General features: G+C 40.3%; 1 protein-coding gene across 14 annotated transcripts in view; it reads left to right on the forward strand.

Annotated features, from left to right (window-relative positions):
- LOC101918100 (6-phosphofructo-2-kinase/fructose-2,6-bisphosphatase 4) overlaps positions 1-19915 on the forward strand; it is a 56128-nt gene extending 36213 nt beyond the window's left edge. For 11 of the 14 annotated variants that reach the window (XM_027783168.2, XM_027783169.2, XM_055804992.1 and 8 more), the window contains 8 exons: positions 325-446; positions 2181-2388; positions 2984-3130; positions 3701-3805; positions 5472-5601; positions 5970-6032; positions 9139-9203; positions 17224-19915. In XM_027783168.2, the coding sequence (XP_027638969.2) occupies positions 325-446; positions 2181-2388; positions 2984-3130; positions 3701-3805; positions 5472-5601; positions 5970-6032; positions 9139-9203; positions 17224-17283 (900 nt within the window). In that variant the 3' untranslated portion in view covers positions 17284-19915. Of the gene's footprint in view, positions 1-324; positions 447-2180; positions 2389-2983; positions 3131-3700; positions 3806-5471; positions 5602-5969; positions 6033-9138; positions 9204-12302; positions 14631-17223 lie in introns of all 14 variants that reach the window. The other 3 variants (XR_008747362.1, XR_008747363.1, XM_055804991.1) reach the window with 2 other exon arrangements.
- The last annotated feature ends 47 nt before the right edge of the window (positions 19916-19962 follow it).

Consider the following 19962-nt stretch of genomic DNA (forward strand, 5'->3'; position numbering starts at 1 on the left):
TATAGCAAAGTTTGCTTTAAGTCAAGAGGTTAAAGTAGCTCAGTATTTTCAGAAGTACATTATAAGAACTTCCAGTAGCAAAAAACACATTAGCTCCCATTAATGGAACATTTCATTTATTTTCCTGTCCATGTGTATAGTAACTTAGAAGTTTAATTCTATAAAGAATAGCTCTTTCCGCTTTACATATATTGTAATTAACAACCGGAAAGTAAGCTTCTGTGTTGTGTTCTCACCCTTCCTATTTCTTTAAGCTTTTAAGCTTTAAGCTGTTAAAAAGGGAAAGAAACTTATGTACTGCTGTCATATGGTTATTTTAAACAGCAAGTGAAGCTGGGTAGTCCTGACTATGTTGATTGTAGTAATGATGAAGCAACAGAAGACTTCATGAAAAGAATAGAGTGCTACAAGAACTCATATGAGACACTAGATGAAACTCTTGACAAGTAAGTGGTGAAATAATACTGTGATCACAAGTGGGTTATTATAAGATGTTTCCTTAGGGGATGGAGCATCCTGTATTGGGGGCTAGGGCTTTCTAGTCATGTTTTTTTAACTGCTTGAGCTCCCTTTCCTTTGGCAAATTAGAGAAAATTGACTCTGGGTGTACTGCCTGGAAACTTGTTTGCTTGAGGAAAATTGGCTAACAAATCTACTCTGGGATAATATTCTTTTTGATTTTTCCCACTTGGAGAATGGTATTGTTCTTCTGGGATAGAACCAGCATTTAGAATTTTTTCCAGACTTGCTGTAGCGGTTGGTTGTTATTTGGTTTTTCAGTATGTAGAGGAGATCAGATTGTTGACATGGCTAAGATCAATTTTGACCACATCAATCTTAAAAATGTGACTTCTAAATTTATTTATTTGTGCTTGCAAATTATTCTGCAGATGCAGGGCTGTGAGAAACTTTGAGGTGGATTATTTGCCCTCATGCCAAAGCATTCATCTGTTTCTCATTCACTTTCAACAGCTGAAAGTAAAGTAGGGATGAACCATGTGAGGAGGAGCCCTGTTTTTCTTGCTAGAGTCCAGCATTTCAGTGTGCGATTTTGAGCTGCACTCATACCAGGTGCTCTTGGTTTGTTTCAGGACAAGTGCTATGGAGAAGGCTGTGCTGTGTTTTAGTGTAATTGCATGTAAGCAGCGTGACGTGAAGCTGATTCAATCAGATCAGTTCATGCATATAATTTCTGTGATGGACCTAATGGATGTGCCTGGGTGAAATAGTAATGATTAACTCCAAAGAATGCTATCAGAGATGAGGTGATGATGCTTGCTTCTCATCACCTCGATTTGGTTTTATTACAAGTTTTTTTTGTTTTATTGTGGTGTGATGCATATCTAGAAACCAATAGTGGTTATTTTCAGTTATTAGACTTTCTTCCTCCTCCATACTATTATATAGTGTATATATATGTATGAAATTATAGCTCAGATGAGAAGGGATAAGCCGTGAACATTTGCAATTATAACCTGTCTGATGCTGAGAGAAGGTAGTGGTGAGATAAATTACAGTACTGTAATTGTGTCCCTGTCCATGGCAGGCATGGGGGTTAGAATTAGGTGATCTTTAAGGTCCCTTCCAAGCCAAACCAATCTGATTCTACTGTTAATAAATAGTTGTTGACAGAGCGGCTGAGAAAACATCTTGCTTCAGGCTAGTCCCTGAGGCTTCTGCTGCTGTAGTTTTTCTGGAAGATTTAACTGAGGGGGGTAAATAGTGGCCTTGTCTTTTGGCCCCTGGGTGCAATCGGACAAATACTTGCTGTGGGGGAAGTGTTTGTAACCTGGAGAAAAATAACCTGGTATCATAAAATACCTGGATATCTTATTGAAGCTACCAAAGTTCAATGACTGCATTGAATCTTCCTTTCAGTGGGAGGACAGTAGTTTTCCAAGGATGGAATCTAGATTTGAGAGACAAAGTGCAAGTAAAGGGAACAGAAAAGAAAGTGATGTGAGCAGCTTACATGTGAAAGGAATAGAGTTCATCCTGTACCTTTGTTTGTTTTCGCAGTTTGTTGGGACTAATGCATATTATGTGGGTAATTGAGGGTTTGCTTATTGCTTTGGCTTGTTGCCCCTTTGTTTTATAATGAGAAAGAGGCTGGGAAGATTGTGGTACATGCTAACACAAGCTGTGGAATCCTGCATAATTTTTTTGTTTGCTCGTGAAAGGGATCTTTCTTATATTAAAATTATGGATGTCGGAAGGAGTTACCTTGTGAACAGAGTAATGGATCACATTCAGAGCCGGATTGTCTACTACCTCATGAATATCCATGTGACTCCTCGATCAATCTACCTCTGTCGACATGGAGAAAGTGAACTCAATCTGAAAGGGAGAATAGGAGGAGATCCTGGACTGTCTGGCAGGGGGAAAGAAGTACGTACCTCCTGCACAAGTGTGACTGCATTTTGTGTGTATCTATGCATGTGTGCAGTTTGTTCTGTGTAGTTACAGCTTTCTTCCTCTACACCTTTTTCCTCTTAATATATTTAAGAGGGATTTTTTTAGTTGCGTAGGTGGGTAGTGGAAACTGGATGGACACACTTTGTGTGTTGTGATTTTTTTTATGTGCTCTGTTAGCTATCTGTCATTCTGTGGTTGAAATTCCTTTTTATGCTACACCACAAAGCAGTTATCAAGAGGGCTTTATTTTTTGACTGTATTTTTGTAAAATGCTGACTTGTTGGATAATTGGGAAGGTTCACAAGTTAAAGCTGAAAGGAAAATTCATGGAGGTAAAGATGAACTAAAGAAGGAACTGCAGGAAACTTGTGTTTTCCTTGTACTCCTTTCCTTTCCTGTCCCTCTTGCCTTAATGGATGGAATATATTGTATTTTTTAGCAGAAACTTTGACAGAGCCTTTTGGAAAAGTTGTAATGAGTTTACAAAGGCTAGAGCCTGTGTGTTCCAAATTGAGTGCAATGTGTTGGCTCTGAGCCTTCATCCATTGTCTCATGGTTTTTCTTTCAGTTTGCCAAAAGCTTGGCACAATTTATTAATGAACAGAATATCAAAGATCTGAAAGTTTGGACCAGCCAGATGAAAAGGACAATTCAGACTGCTGAAGCCTTGGGAGTGCCTTATGAGCAGTGGAAGGTTTTGAATGAGATTGATGCAGTAAGTTCTTCTTTTCTAAATGTCTAGTAAGTTGCTTTGTTTGCTAGGGATGAAAGTTGTACTTAATTTTGTAATGATAGGCCTTTTATGGGATAGAAAGTAATTTAAGCTTCTTCTAGGGGCTGGAAAAGTTGTTGGTTCCTGTTCACAAGGCGAAATATTTTGTTACATTTTGCCATAATTAATTTAGTCTTGGTTATTCTTTCCCAGTAAAACATTCCCTTGTAGAAGCCACAATGATATGAAATTTTTGGTAGGTGGGTGTTGCTAGTTGGCACTTTCCAACTGCACCTGTAACACATAAGCAGGTGCAATAGATGAAATATGACCTTGCTTATTGGCCTTGCTTGCCCATGTGTGTAACTTCATTTGTGTAGGAATTTAATGATTCCTTGTAACCACATCCAGCTGAGTGTCCTGTTCATCACAATGTGAGAATTTTGTCATTAAGTGTCAGAGTAACAAAATACAATTGTTAAGGGTTGTTTATGTACGACTTTATTTAAGAGTGAGAGCTGCTTTTTACACCACTGAAAATACATGCCTTTAAATTATTTTTATTACCTGTAGGGAGTGTGTGAAGAAATGACATACGAAGAAATACAGGAAAATTACCCGCTTGAATTTGCACTGAGAGACCAAGACAAATACAGATACAGATACCCTAAAGGAGAGGTAGGCTAATTTTTCTCTCTTAACATGAAGGCTTCCTTGTCTGTTTGAATACAGGCCTTTTAGGAAAGATTTTTTTTTTTTTTTTTTTTTTAATTAATAAAAAGGTTCCTTTCTCCAGGGGAAAGCACACAGGAGCTTGCAGGGATTGAGCACAGGCCATTTAATTTGATTCAGGGCTTGAAAAATAAAACAATAGATTTAGAAAAACAATTGAGAGTTTTGATCTTGTGGGCATCGTTTCTATGCTGGTCCTGCAGTGATAAAGCAGGAAAAATGATTGCAAGGCTTGAAACTATTGCATATGCAAACATACTGCCAAGATTGCCTTTTTCTATTCATCCTGCTGTAGATAATGTCTGTTCTGCATGCAGTTCTGGCTGAAATGCTAGGGAAATCTGTAGCCACATTGGTGTTTTCACTTTAATAAACTCCTTGCCTCTGGGAAGATAACTTGTTGACAGCCTTTCTAAAGCAAACCCATTACAGTGCAGCAATTAACAGATGGTCACACGGTCTGTCTGTGGGTGCTAAAGGCTTAGGATTCAGGGCAGCAGGGTGGAGGAGTAATTGGACCAGCTGCTAAGATGTTTGCATCAGGAGGAAGCGGTGCTCTGTGGTCTTCTTTCCTCGGCAGTCAGGAGTAATCACCACGCTAAGAGCAGCTTGTGGTAAGAGCAGTGTTCTTGGTGGATGTGACCCCTCTCTTACTAATGAGGCAGTCATTAAGCTGCAAATTTCTCCCAATCCATTTGGACAAGGAGTGTTTGTTTTCCAAACTGATGTCATCCTCTAGGATGGTGACAAACATTTCAAACTCCTTCATTGCCTCGGGGTGATTAGTTGATCTCAGTCATTTGTCAAAGAGGGTTTCTCCACCCCTGGTACCAGTCACAGGGGTTTATACAGCCTCACTGGAGACTGCTGGGCTGCTCTGGCCAAGGCCTCCATCGGTAGTGCTGCTTTCCCTGCCTGCCTTGAGTGAGGGCTTTCTGCTCTGCTCATACCTTGCCCTCTCCTGTGTTCTCTGCACACCGGCTTTACTGTGCATGTGAAGAATAACTTAAGCATGCCCATGCAGAAATCCTGCTGTCTACCTGCAGCACCAGATTCACTGTGTGCGTGCTGTGCAGGACAGGTTGCAAGAGAAATCTGGCCTCGTTGTTTGTGGCTTTTAGTGGGATGGTGGTTGCTATTACCAGGCCAGTTCATCAAGCCCATAGTTTGTTTTCAAAGGGCAGCCTGAACAAGTCAGGTTTTGTGAACTCCTTGTATGCGGACAGTGGGCTGGGCTTCACAGATACTTGCTTGGAAGAGAGATGCTTTTGAAGACAAGGTATGGAAAATAATGTGTGAGACTAACCTGTACATTTGCAGATGCTGTGAATTCAATTCTAGGGATTTTGTGGAAGTTCTTGATCATAGTGACTGATTTAATTAATAAAGCTTTTCCATGAGGGAGGTTAGTTTTGTTATATGTATGCTCTTTGATAGTCTAGAAGACCTGGACTGTGTTCTTAATTTAAGGAAAATCATTACTACATTATTTGTGCACAAATACAATGTTGAGAAGATGACTAATCTGAAAGTAAGATCCACTGTATATATCTGTACTGTTCAAAGAGTTTTCCCTTTTTAATGTGCTGTGTAATTTCTCCTCCCTGCTCAGTCCTATGAAGACCTTGTTCAGAGACTGGAGCCAGTAATTATGGAACTTGAAAGGCAGGAAAATGTGCTTGTCATATGTCACCAAGCTGTCATGCGCTGTTTGCTGGCATATTTTCTTGACAAGCCTGCAGGTAGGTCTTCCTTGATACAAGTGGTCTATTTTTGAAAACTTACTGATCAAGGTTCCAAACAGTAAATTCTAACCATTACCTTTATCATCAGAAGGTGGTTTGCTAGGCCAGTATGCAATTGCAATTCTTTTGTATTTGACCCAGATGTGAAACCTTGCTAGTTGATTTTTATTGAGCTGCTCCTCATCTGAAATACTGTAATGTTTGTTTTTAGCTCTGTTTGAATAGCATCTCTGTTGCATGCTTGGGAAGAAGACAGATGTACTGTCAGATAAAAAGACAATTAAGTGGCTGACTTGTAACATAATGTAAAAGGTAGTGTTCATGTAATCTGTATTTCATATGAAATTTGTTGTTCAATTTTGCAGAACAACTGCCTTACCTGAAGTGCCCGCTGCATACCGTCTTAAAGTTAACCCCGGTGGCTTATGGTAAGTAGTATTAAGAATATGTAAGTCCAGCTGTACTGTCCAGAGTCATCAGTAAAGTTTGTGAAGCATTTAAATTAAAACACGGGTTTTATTTATTTTGCTTTGAAGTATAACTGAACAATTAGGTTCGACATTGCATGTATGCCTGCACAGCTTTGCAAGAATCAATGAATGCTTTGCTTTACATTTGCTTTGCATTATGCCAGAAAATACATACATATTGGTGAAGGCCTGAAACTTCTAGTGACTGTGACTACTAGTGGACAACTTTCTTCTCTACTCAGTTCATATGCTATTTCCCTAATTCTTCTGGCAAATCCATACTGTTTACACGTGTCTGGTATAGTAAGATTTCAGCTTTTACTGACATATTTGATGGTATTGCTTTTTAGAAGACAAGCAGATTTACATAGGTTTATCATCTTACAAAAGATCTTCCCCTTCCCCTTATATAACTTTATTCTCTTTTCCTGTAGTGTTTTTTTTCATGGACCTTCACACTACCATATGAATTTAGGTCATCTGTTGTTGCTGGCATTAGTTTGTCAGCAGCCATTATCACTGCTTAGCTCAGGGGCTTTAACTTGAGATTTGCTGCTTAGCTAGCTTGTGGGGTGTGGAGTTACGGGTTGTGACATGTACTTCTTGGGTTTTAGGCTCATTGCTAATTAAGTTTTGTGTGTGTTTCAACCTCGGCTTGACATGTGCCTCCTGTTAATTTTCTTTAAGTGACGACTTAATTATATCTTCTGATATCTCATCACACTTCAGAAGATTAGTTTACAAAGAGAACTGCACAGTTTATGAGGAAGTGGATTGCCAAAAAATGCTAGCTGAGTTATCAGAAATGCAAAGCTATCTTTGATGATCAGCTTTGAAAACCAGCAGTCTAGACCTGTGCTTTGGTTTTTGTTAGGTTTCAAAGAAAGCTGAGACAAGTACTAGCTGTTACACTGGGAAATCTGTCTGAAGAGATTTTTGTCACATAATTGCAATGTCCTCCTACAGTAAGAAAGAACCGTCTATGCTTTGGTGACATCTGCTGTTCTAGCCTTGCATGACAGGCTGGAGTTTTGAAAATTTAGAACAGTTGAAACTTCTTGGTTTTTAAACTGGATTCTCTTGACTTGCTAGTCTCAGCCTGATTCTACAGAGAGGGTTTTTTTGGGGGGTTGCTTTTGGGGTTGGTTTTTTTTTGTTTGTGTTTTTGGGTTTGTTTTTTGGGTTTTTTTGTTTTTTTTTTTATAGTGGGAAATCAGGTGACTGCTCATACATTTTTAAGAGGGCCTGCATGTTTGCAGTGTTTGCTCACACACTAAATGAGGAAGGAAAAGTGGTCTGAAATAATTGTCCTTATCCTTAAAGTGTTTGATATATCTGATTAGCACATTTCAGTCAACCTACTTTTTGGAATTTGACTATCTGAAAATACAAGGGTCGTGTAAACTATTTATACATATTCATCTATAGCATTATTTCAAGTTGATGTATTGCTTGGTTCATGGGAGGCAGGATGCAGGCTCAAACACTGTGTGTTTAATACCTTTCAGCCAATCCTGTTCTGGGGTAACACTCCCTTAGGTGTTTGCTATTCCTGGCATTTGAAGGTAGCATCATTCCCACCCCAAGTGTCTGATCTTTAGTAGGGGAACATCTGTTATGGCCTGACAGTTGGATTAGGATAAATTAGACTTTTTTTACCCAAAAATCCAGTGTAGCAGTGGTCTGTGTGGGAGCACACAGGGAAGAGAAAATGCATCTTGCTGTAGGTATGAACTTGCACGTAAGTAATTAAAAATGAGCTGGGAACGTGCTCTTTGTAGTTACTATGGAGTAACTCTTGTCAGTTTATTTTTAAGTTTTCCATATGATACTTTTTTCAGGTCTTCAACTCGGCTAGTAGTAGGGACTGAGAGGACTCTGTGGCAGTGTCTGCTGTGTAACCAGTCCTTAGTAACGGCCATCGTCAGGAATCAGAGCTGGTTTTTGCTTGGTCTCAAGGGTCACAGTGGATTTGTGAACAGAAGGATGACTAGGGTACTCTTCCAGTAGGAGATGTGTGTTTTTACCCCTTAAAATCTGTTTTCTGCTTGACTATTTCTGCAAGTGCTGGCCCTCCTGCAGTCCTCACAGTGTTTGTGATAAATGGAGTTTCTCAGAAAAGACTTCCCTAAGGGAAGGCAAATATTTGCCTTACTATTTATATATATATATAAATTTTTTTTTTTTTTAAAGTGCAGTGGTTTTTTAAGAAAAGAGTAAAATCACCTTTTCCTGTCATGTAATAATTCTGTGGAATGTCTAACAACTTCAGGAAATAAGTGAGAGCAAAATCTGAAAAGCTATTTGTGATAGAGCATGGACTCTGGTATGTTAGAGGAATTTGCCTATTAATGTTGTGTGGGGTAGTGGTAGCTTATAAAAGTCACATTCAGATGAGATAAGACAGTGTTTGGCAGACATTGCTTAAAATGGCGTGACCACAGTGTGTTGAGTAATATTAAGTGGGTCAGTTTGTACTACCTGAGTAATAGTTTCTTTGACTGTTTACTTTTTCTTGTTTCTCTGGAGTTCTCCATTTTTGGGTGAAAAGAAGTTCCTTTTCAGGAGTCAACGTTAAGGTTCCATTTAGCTCGGAGTTAAAACTGCTTTGCACATGTAGAGGAATGGGGGTTGCTAGCAGCACACAGTGTACCTTCTCGTAATCATTTTCCTGTTCTAATAAATGAAAGCAACGTTTATCTTCTGTATTACAATGAAATTCTGTGAAGTGTAGGATGTTTAAAAGTCAAAAAAAGTTACAAGAAAGAACTTCCTGACTGAATGTTGTGGTTGTTCATGTATGTTTAAAAATGAGAATTTGTTTCAAGGAAAATAATAATAAAGCCAAGATGAGAATAGGAGATGGATTATCAGATTGAGAATAATGTTCATCCTGGTGGAATAGAGTCATTTCATTAGCTTTAGCCGTTCAGAATCTGAGAAATTCTACTATAAATCAGAAGGGGAAGTGCATAACCTTCACCAAGTCAAAATTAGATTGCATCTTTACTGGAACTTCGTTTTTAATGCAGACCAATTCTGAAAATGTGTTCTCTATCAACAGGATGTAAAGTAGAATCTATATTTCTGAATGTTGAAGCTGTAAACACACACAGAGATAAACCCGAGGTAAGAATATTTTTCAAATCGGAGAACTTGATATAATATACAAGCTGAACTGATTTCCACTGTCCTTGTGATTAGAAATGCTATGATAACTCAGCTGAACATATTTATTTTTACATTTCAAGCTTTACTACTGGTTTGCTGTTGAGGGGAGAAAGTCGTCCTTTTTATTGAGCAAATTTATCTTACATACAAGCTTTAGCTGAAGTAGTTTATCTTCAAAAAATGAATGAGAGTTTGAAGGTATGGTGTCAGTCTAAAAACTGACTGTATAAACACTGTATAAACTGTAAAAAAACCCACTGTATAAAGTTCTTCCAGGCTTTGTCATTCAGCAGAAGTAGGGCGCAGTCAAAAAGTACGTTGTTATGAATGCCACGTTTAATTTGGAAAGAGTAAATAATGAAAGCATCAGCTTTTTATCACTGTGATCGTTGTTGTATGAAAAAGAGGAATTGATGGTGCCACCTGTGTTTTAAGCCAAAGCTGGAGAGAAAGACTAGATCTTGGGATACAACAGAACAACTGGGGAAAAGGAAATTGAGTGTATTTGTAAAATGTAAGTGGAGATAAGATGTCAGACCACAGCAGCTTCGTACTCTCCCTGTGTCAGGCCCATGGTTCTGTGTGCTTCTAGCATTGACATGAGCTTACGTTGATTCTGCTGCATTATGGAAGGTTACATAAAATGTGTCATGATTAAAGATTTCTGGTTCCCTTGTAGACCCCCGTGCTAATGCTACTCGTTATGGTGCTGATTCCTTGCTGCAGTTATGAGCCATACCTACTGGTGAATTAAAAGTCAATTTGATAACGTGAGAAAAAAGGGCCATTTGTGGTGGTTTTCAGATCAGTGGTTTATGGTGAAAATGAATATAGTGATAAAGTGTGGTTTTATGTGTGTGTTCAGTAAGGCATATGACACAGAATGCCTTACTTGTATGAGGGTACATGTTTGTGGCAGTTGTGCAGAATGCATGCTGGAGGGGTCTGCAGAGAAGTTTTGCTTTAATGACTTGGGCTTTTGGAGTTCTGAAAATACTGACTTTTGGTCATTCATAGCCAAGACATTTCTATTAGATAGTTGTGTTTCATATTTCCTCTCTCTTTCCCTCTCTTCTTTGTTGTTCTGCTTTACTACTTTTGTATCTTTGGTTAGGTTCAGGAAATCCATTCTGTTTTCACAGTGCATAAAAGGTGTGGGAGAAGCCCGGTTAAAAGAAATGAGGATGTCTTCAAGCAGGTGTTATGTTATCCATGTTAAACAGTGTAGACCAATTGAGCATCTTTAGTTTGGCTGATAAAATATTGGTGCTGAATTTATAGCTTGCTAAAGTGTCTTAGGAATTGCTGTTGGAAGTGCCACTTCTCTAACTGAAGATGTTTGTCAAGGGGAAAGCTCTGCCTGAATCAAGTGACTCCTAATATGTTTAGCAAGTGACATGGCCATAGTGATGTCAGGGTTGGGTGGCTGTATTTCAGGTGGATGTAAAGCATCATAAGGTAGTTGCATTGCAGTGGACACAAAGACATGAAAATGTTTAATTTGGACAGAAATAGAGTTAATGAATTTTTAAAGAAGCAGCAGATGCTTTTTTGTTTAAAAAAACCCCACTTTTATCCATCTGCCCCTAGAGAAACCCAGACCGGTGAAGTATGGGGGATGATACACTATTCGTTTAGTCTGTCTGCATTTAAATGCTGCTCAGAGGACTATGAAAATTTCAAAAGCTTTCATTTACATCACATACGAAAAATTTGAAAACTTTCTTTTGCAGAAGTAGTTAAATAGTCCATTGAAGTCAAAGCATTTAAATAAGAATAGTAGACTCCTTTTTGGCTTCAGCTGAAATCATCTATTTTCACAGTGTAGAAATGCAGGGTAAGCACTGGAGTATTTGTTTATGGTATGTGTAAACAACACTGTGTGATGATGATTTGTCTGAAGTGGAATGAAGCCTTGTGTTTGTCAGCATTGAAGTGGTTTACGTTCCTGACTTTTTCAAATGGAGGAGTCAATAGTCTTTTTACTGAAAATAATTCAGGGGAATTACTTTAGCTGTTGCTTGGGTCACCTCTTTGGGCCAGAAAACAAGCACTGAGGTAAACTGTCTACTTTGCACTTCTGTCTTAGTGAATGACAGATACAGAGTTTGCTTGTAGCAAGAAACCCAGCTCTCCTTTTTGATTTTGTTGGGTGGAGGGTGAGAGGGAGATGTTGGTGAAAGGTGAATTTGCTTTCTGCAGTGTAAAACAAGGTAAGACTCATGAAGCCCATCAGCACAAAGTTTGAAGAATTGGCAATTATTTGGCCTAACGTGGGCCAAATCTTAGATCAAGATCTTGTAAGGAGCTTCAGAACAGTTTATCATAGTCTTCTTTCTTGGTAGAAGGGAGAATACTAACGGCATGGTCTTTGGGACTTGTGTGAGCTGGTGCAGTGGCAGGCCTGATTCCTGAGCCGGGTTCCACACCACTGCAGTCAAAGCTGTGCTTCCTAGCACAAGGGTTTGGCTGTGCTGGTGTTTTGGTTTGGTGTTTTGATAATTTGCTGCATTGAATGTCATTTTGTTTTTCTACACCCTCTGCCAAATGAAGTGAGATGTAGTTGATGTGGTCAGTCTTGAATGGTTAAGGTGTCTGGGAGGATATTTTTCTGTTTTGTCAGGGTTGGTACATTGCCTATAACACAAACAAATTATTGAAGTTTTCCCTTGGGAAAGATGTATATGGCATAGTTCAGCAAAGCACTGAAAGTTGCTTAATGGGTAGATGTGTATGTGCTTCTGAAAGGCATATTTAAGCGGATTCCTGCTTGGGTCTGTAAAAGGCTTCCTCCTAAACATGAACGACTTGAGCTTTTGGTAATACTATCAGCATGGGATCACTGATTACTACAAACATGTTTTCCTGCTGTCTGGTTCTGGTACAGCAATCAGCTGTCAGTCTGCTGCATTCTCGGGGGGGTGTGTGGGTTAAAAAAAACACCTCTGCTTTTAAGTAAATGCAGCTGTGTACTTCTGGAGGAATCTGATTGGTATTTTTTGTTGCCCTTACTGCTGCATGATGAATATTCTCCTCTGTATTTTTATTATTATACAGAATGTAGACATTTCCAGACCTCCCGAGGATGCTCTTGTAACAGTCCCTGCTCATCAGTGAATCCTGTGTGCTGATCAACTATCAAACTTGGGGTGCTGTTTTCATCCTATTACTTCAAAATAAATTTAAAAACTAATCATTCCAATCACTTTGAAATAAAAAAGCCCCACCCAAACCCAACAACTCAAAACCTAAACCAAATGTCTGTAGATGTCAAATGTCAAATCACAATAAAACTATTTCACTGGTTAATTTATTGTGGATGAGTTATCAGACATTGATCGGCTGTCACTGGAATGCTGGTTTTGTAAATTGCTGTAATTTAAAGATCCTGCAGCATTAAGTTTTGCTGAAACAGCCAGCAATCGTTTAATGTTAGTTGCAGTGTGTTTCTTTATGGAAGCCACAAAACACAACATCCTGTGTGAGATAAGAAAAAGCTGAAGTTTGTTTTCTAGGCACAAGTATTCTCTATTTCATGCCCCTGGGAGTGATTGGACTGCTATGTAGCATAAAATAACAATCTATAGTTCCTGCAAGACCTTAATCCTGCTGATCCATAGCACTAGTGCTCTAGATGTGCTAATTAATGATGTGCTGTTTGAAGAGGGTACCAAGTTTTCACTTAGTTCCAGAACAATTATTCAAGGCCAAGAATGTGTATAAATGTTTTTAATATATGGCTTTGCTTAACAGCTGTTCTGCATTAACTAGGCTTTAGGGTTTGCCCACTGGCAGGAGTTATTTTAAATTTCCTCTTCCTGCTTCTTGTTACGGACGTGGGTAACTGTCTACTTAGCACTTCTTTCTTAGTGAATGACAGATACAGAGATTGCTTGTAGCAAGAAACCCAGCTCTCCTTTTTGATTTTGTTGGGGAGAGGGGGAGAGGGAGTTGTTAGTGAAAGGTGAATTTGCTTTCCGCAGTGTAAAACAAGGTAAGACTCATGAAGCCCATCAGCACAAAGTTGAAGAATTGGCAATTATTTGGCCTAACGTGGGCCAAATCTTAGATCAGGATCTTGTAAGGAACTTCAGAACAGTTTATCATAGTCTTCTTTCTTGGTAGAAGGGAGAATACTTCTCTGCTGTAACTTCTCTGCTCTGTAAATACAAGCATTTACAGCCCTGCTGTGTATGATTTGTACGCAGATTTTATCTAGGTTACCATAAGCAGTGCTGACTATTTCATAATGCGGAAGCAGAGTTAGCCTGATGATTTTGTAGCTGGGTTGTGACTTCAGTAGGTGCGAGATCTCAAACCAGCAGGGTATGCATCCTAAACTGAACTGTGGTAAGACCTGTGGCAGGCTGGAGAAGGCTGCAGCTTGTTTGAGATGTGACATGCCTTGGTTCCTTTCTCTGTGATGCTATGGTGGGCAAAATGACGGAGTGGGAGGCATCTGTGCCATCGAAGCAGCTTTGTTTAGGTAGCGTTGAGTCTGGGAAAGGCAGAAAATCACTTGCATCCTGGAACTGTTTTCTGAGGGGGTCTTTTAGCCTTGAAAGTAAGCAAGAGTGGCATGTTTTGGAAAGCTTTTATATGTTGGGTTTCTCAGGTGGTATGTTTTTCCAAAACTGGGATTTTGGAAAAAAAGTGTTACATATCTGCACTTCTAAAATTACACTGAAGTTTTCAGTGTAATTTGAAATGTCTGATACAACCAAATTACCTCCTGGCCAGAGAGCTTTCTGCTGTACTGCTTGGTATATTTAATTAATCCAGTGTCCCAGGGGGAACCCAGATTATGTTCCTTTCTCTATTGTGGCCATGATGTGGGAGCGTTTTGTCACTTTTCCATGTTTAATTGCCCCAGTCTCACTGTGAAAAACGCCACAGACAAGGAGGTCTGAGCCTGCTGTATGCAGTGAGCGTGGTTGCTTTTATCTGACAGTTTAGATGATGTTCCCAAGAGGTTGCAGAGACGCTTGGGCTGTCGGAGGAAATGGAGGGGGAAGATGGAAGGGGCAGGAACTTGGCCAGAGAGGAAAGCCAGGCTTGCCTTCTCTGTGGCTGGTGGAGGTGTAGAGAGGGAGACGGCAGAGGTGCCCAGGACCCTCCACCCTGCCAGCTGCTGCCAGCCAGCCCAATTGCCTGGGGCTGCAGCTGGGTGGTGTTCTCTTTACTGAGTGTGATGTTCATTGTGCTGGTGTGTGTAATGGAGTGAAGTGGATATTTAAAAGCAGTTTTGTGCTTAAAGGGGTCTCCTATTACAGCAGGATTGCTTAATAGTTCTCTCTGGCGTTTTTCTTATTAAATGAAGGGCCTGATGCTGGGTGTGAAGCAGCAGCAAGTTTGTTGTACATCTTGCTGAGGGAAAGCTGTCTGGTAAGAGTATTGGATTGTTTATATTGTGCTGTTTATTTCTCTATTTAGGCCTGTGCTGGTTCTTTCCCTTAGAGGCTCCTCCTCTTCCCTAGACGAGCCTTCCTGCAAAATCTTTCTGTTTTGCTGTGAAGACAGCATGTAGCTAATAAGCTGAAATGGCAGGCTCTATCCTCTTTGAAAACCCACAGCACTTGGTTTCTGGGGGAGGCTCTGTTCTGTAGGGAAAAAAATGTACAAACCAGGGAGGAGTATAATGAGGAGAGGAAAAACAGTGGTGAAAGAGTGTATTTGAGTTAATCTGTGTGTTTTGAGGCTTTCCAGAGAGGTCCAGCTGTGTGCTGAGCTGCCTCAGGGAGCAGGCGGTGGAAGCAGTGAGCCCCTGTCCGGGCTGACTGAGGGGGAGCCTGTATATCTTGGTAGAAGTGGTATTTTAAAAATGCGTGGTGTTTTTATTTCCACTCCTGTGTTTCCTGGCCTCTCTGGACTGTGTTGCTGCTGGTGCATTGCAGTGGCAGTGCTGTTCCCCGGACGGTAGTTTTGTCCCGGGTGCGCTTTGGTAAGGCGGTGCTGAACAGTTGCAGGGACACATTTTGGTCCCAAAAGTGAGGCTAAAACCTTGGTTTGCCTTTCTAAGCAACAGCACTGTTCTCATTGCACAGCTTTTCTCTCTTGATGCCCATGGCTATTTTGGAAAGTGGGTACAATCCCAGCTGCCGCCATCTCATCTAATGTGATTTCTACAGTAGGAATCCATTTACCATTAATGAGGCTATTAGTCTTTTTCTAAGCCTCAGTTGTCTGACCTTGCAGTTAGCTATTCTGTTTCTCTGCTAAGCCCTAGAGTGTGTTTATTAGCGTTTATCCCAGACAGGTTTTTCTTTCTTCGGTGTGACAGTTCAGTGTGCTTCGCTTCTACAGCCTGTTCTTCATATTTACTCAAATGGAAGCACTTATTGCTTTCTCCTTTCTTGACTACATATAGATATTCCCTCTTGGGCCTGTGTTTCTCTTGCTAAGATGCTGCTTTCATCTGATATGTCTCGTTGACTTAAACTGTCTTGTCTTGACCACCTTGTTTCCTTTTAGTTTCATGTTATAGCTGTCCAGTTCTTTCAGCTTGTGGGCTAGTTTCCAGTACCTCTGCATGCCTGCATATTGATGCTGCATTTCACGCTCCATTTAATTTTCTTTGAATCAACATCAGATGCTAAACTTAAAAAAAAAATTCAGCCAGTATTTTTGGAGTGCCTGTAGAGACTTCTCCACAGTCCCAAGGAATTTCTGGGTATGTTGCATCAGTTGCTAAGAAAAATACAAACAAATGCCAGCATGTTTTGTTGTTTGTTTTTTTTTCCCTTGTAGTCATGCAGAATGACTTTTGTTTTGCCAGCTCATGTTCTTAGTCAGATGCTGACACCTTCTGGGTGTCCTTTGCTGCAGGAGAGATGCCACCTGTAGAAGGCTCTTTCTGAAATAGGGCTGCTGCTTTTCTTTCCTTCAAAGAGGGAAGTCAGAGAGTGAGTCAGGCAGAGTGCTGGTGGGTGCAAAGATTTCCAGTCTTGGATGGCTGTGCCCAGCAGCGTCGTGTGTGTTCTCAGGAACCTTGTTGTGGTGTGTTCATGGTGGAAAACAGGGCTGACACTAATCTAGAACTGGTAAAGGCAGAAGTGATGTTGGCACGCTGCAACCCAAGGCAAGTCTGGTGTTGCTTGTTTATCTCCTGTTCTTATAAGAAATAGCTGAAAATCCTGGAAACTGGCATTGGAGAAGGGAATTACTTGCTTTTTAAGTTGATGCATTTTGACTAATTGAGTTGCATGTGTGCTGAGAGTCCCCCTTGCTAGTGTGGCTCTCCTTTTCCTTGAGTTGGACAGAAGAGACTTGTTTTTAAAGTAAACTCAAATAAATGTGGTTATAAAACCATCTGATGTGTGTGACATCTGCCAACATGCCTACATATCCTGAAGTGCATTGAAACTTTGTTACCTGCTTTTTAGGAAGTTAGATGTAGCTTACAGACAGGGTGGGAATTAGCCTTATAGCTTTTGGTGTTAAGTCATTTCCTGGAGTGGGCTTGAAAGAAGGAAAGATGGGCTTCTGTCCCTCTGGATTGTATCAGTTCTTTTGTGGTTTATGACCTTTGCTGTGTGGGTCTGGGTTTTTTCTTATACTATGTGCATAAAGACTAGAAGAAATAGTGGACTAGAAATGTGGTTTAAAACAGTGGTTAAAGGAAATTAAGTCTTAAAAATACTAACATAGTGACCTGTGTGCGGTGTGCAGAGACTGACTGTCCTACCAGACCCAGTGCAATACATGGCTTAGAGATGCTTTTTCACTGGCAGCAGAGAGCCTGCTTTTAGGTATCTGAGAGACCTGGGCTCTGCAAAGCACATAGTGGCTGGGACAGGGTCTCAGCGGGCTTCTGACCATGGGCTGGGACCTTCCCTTGTGCTTTGTTACAAAACATTTTGAGGAAATAAGCATTAAAACTTGCTCATCTTTTGCCTTGTGTAATTGCCATGTGTTAGGCAAAACCGCGGCTGACCATGAGACCTTTGCTTTAAAGTCTTTTTTGTCTTTAAATTTGCAGAATGTAGGTGTGGATCGATCAAGAGAAGAAGCTTTGAGGACAGTACCTAACCACCTATAGCTCCAGTTCTGGGGGTGGCAGCCCTTCCTCCAGCACAAGAGTGTTAAGTAGCAGCTCAGGTCCAGGAGGATGGAGAAGGTGTCGCTGAGCACCAAGCGAGTTGGAATGAATGCGCCTCCCCCCTTTGCTTTAAGACATTTCAAATGTGATTCAGCTTCTTTGGAGAAAACCTGTAGTTGTGGATAACTCCCAGTGCTGAAAGGTATCAGTAAAAAGATTTATGGGAAGCAGAGTAGAGTTGGGTTTAGATTTTTCATATGTAAATTTGTGCAGTTTCAGTGGTTTTTTATTGTTCATCTGTGGATACTGCAAGATGTTAATTGCCCATGTCAATTTTACTGTCAGATTTTACTTTCTTTTTAAAGTGTGTTTCTGAGAGTTCCTCTTGGTTTTACTGTGAATGGTTGCCTAGGATTACATGGCAATTTTTTTTGATGGTGTAATTAACATAGGTGAAATTCTACATTTTGAGCTTTGGAGGCTTTGTGTTGCAAAACTACTTAACTACTTTAAATGAGGAAACCTGTCAGATTTTGACAGCTTTTCTGTGTTTTAAAATGAACTTCAGTAAGCAAACCACAACTTAAAATTTTCCTGAAGTGGGGAGACTTGCCCTTTGCAAAAGAAAAGCATTAAAGCTAGATTTGCTGCCTGGAAGATTCTGCTGTTTTAGCAACATCTTAACATTTTCCAGGAGCCAGCTGTATTTTGGAGGGCAGTGGGGGACATGAGTGTGAGTAGAGCTGGCAGCCTGGGTAATGCATTGAGAAAGAGCGAGAGAGAGACACACATCCTTTCTGCTGCAGTTAAAGGCGGGGGTGAGCAGCTTTTCTGAGACTGGAAGGGAAAAGGATAAGTACATCAGGAAACAGTACAGAAAGGTTAGGTAGAGTTTAACCATTCTAACAGCTCATGCAAGAAAAACACCAGGTAAATTCTGAAATTATTTTTAACGTGGTACACCTGCCTTGGGGTTTTTTTAATTGTTTTTAAGCATCTTCCACCATCACAATTCTTTGCTGCTCTTTTATACCTTGTGAAACTCCAGCGCTAAAAATGGAATTTTTAATGTCTGTTGAGGCCACCACCTTTTAACTGTACTAAATCAGTGTGTATTTTGTATGTGTGTTACCGGACAACTGAAGTGAGCTGTCGGCGCTGCTGCTGGCTCTTAGTTCTGAAATGAGAACTATTCTTTGGACTGTGTTTTCTCTAAGGATTTCTCTTCAATTAATCAATCTTTTACTACATATGTTGTTTGGGTTGTTTTGCTAGGTTTTTTCTTTCTTTTTTCTCTATTCCTGTGTGAAATACCAGGCCCTCGTAACATAGTTCTGCAGGCAAGGGCTAAATTGTCTTTTGTTTGTGCAGGGTTTATAAAATAACGTGCTGCTATTGTGATTTTTTTTTTTTTGTAAGCTAATTTCAGCAATATATTCAGCTCTGGAAGTAAGCCATACTGTATCGCTGGGTTCCATTTCAGAAGAGGAATGTGTAGAGTTTAGAGTGACCAGAAACCCTTGCTTCAAGCGCTGCTGTCTAATGCTTTGTGTGTGTGATCCTTGTGTTAGGTAATGCCCATGTCAGATCTTTATTAATTCAGCTGTGTCCGTAGTTGTGTGAGGAGAGACTGCACAGCGCTGCTCAGAAGAATTAATTTATTGATCTGTAGGTAACAAGGCCACCTTCGTGGCAAAACCGTAGAAGTAATTTCCCCTCCTGATTTGACACGAGTTCAGTGTGGGAAAGCTGTGCTGTGCTGCAGGCAGCCCTCACGCCACCAGCCCTCCACCGACCAGCTGTCACCAGGAGCTGTTCAACAGTTCTTAAAGTGAGAAAGTCAGAGTTTACCCGTAGTTACAGAAGGCAGAGTTACAGAATCCTGGGATTCCAGGAGAATGGTACTAGAAAAGCAGGGTTTTACCGCCAGCTGTGGTACTTCTTCAGCTTTGATCGGACCTGGTTGAAGAAATATGGTGGAAGGAAAGGTTTCCCTTAGCGAGAGCTGAGCCCAAGGGCTGCTTCTCTTTACTGGCAAGCACGGCTTGAGGTGTGTCCCCTCTCCTTTTCTTTGTTTTACCCCTCTCAACTTTCAGAAATGCAAAATTCCTGGAGGCTAAATGTTTTATGTATAGTAGGTATTTTTATAGCCTGCTTTTGAATATACTGTGATGAGTGTTTTACTGGGTTGAGTGTTCGGTAAAAAAAGTTGTATACAAGTGTAAATGAACTGTTATGCTGATACTTGAAAAAAGAAAAAAAAAGTTCTACCTTAGGAAGGTACTAAATTGCTGACTGCATCTGACCCAAGTGCAGACAATGAATGTAGATTTGAAGCAAATGATGGGTTCTCCCTGGGGTATAATGGCCTTTCTGGAAAGGCCCTGTTAAGAACTGCAGATGATTGTCATGGTCTAAAACCTGCATACATCCTCCTCCCCCCACCCCGACCTTGTGTATTTGTACCCATGTTGATTTTACTGCCTTCTGACTGTTAATGCACTTGCTAGCTCAGATGTAGTCTCTCAAATGGGATTAAACTGTCTTTTCTTACATTTTTGGCCTCTGTTGTAATCTTTCAGACAAATGTAATCATTTGACCTTTGATCCAAGTAATAAAGATCAAATGCTAGCTGTGCTGATGGGTGTTTCTTCCGGTGTCCATTTACAGCAGCTGAA

The sequence above is a fragment of the Falco peregrinus genome, chromosome 5 (genome assembly GCF_023634155.1).
Source record: "Falco peregrinus isolate bFalPer1 chromosome 5, bFalPer1.pri, whole genome shotgun sequence".
Lineage (NCBI taxonomy): Eukaryota > Metazoa > Chordata > Aves > Falconiformes > Falconidae > Falco > Falco peregrinus.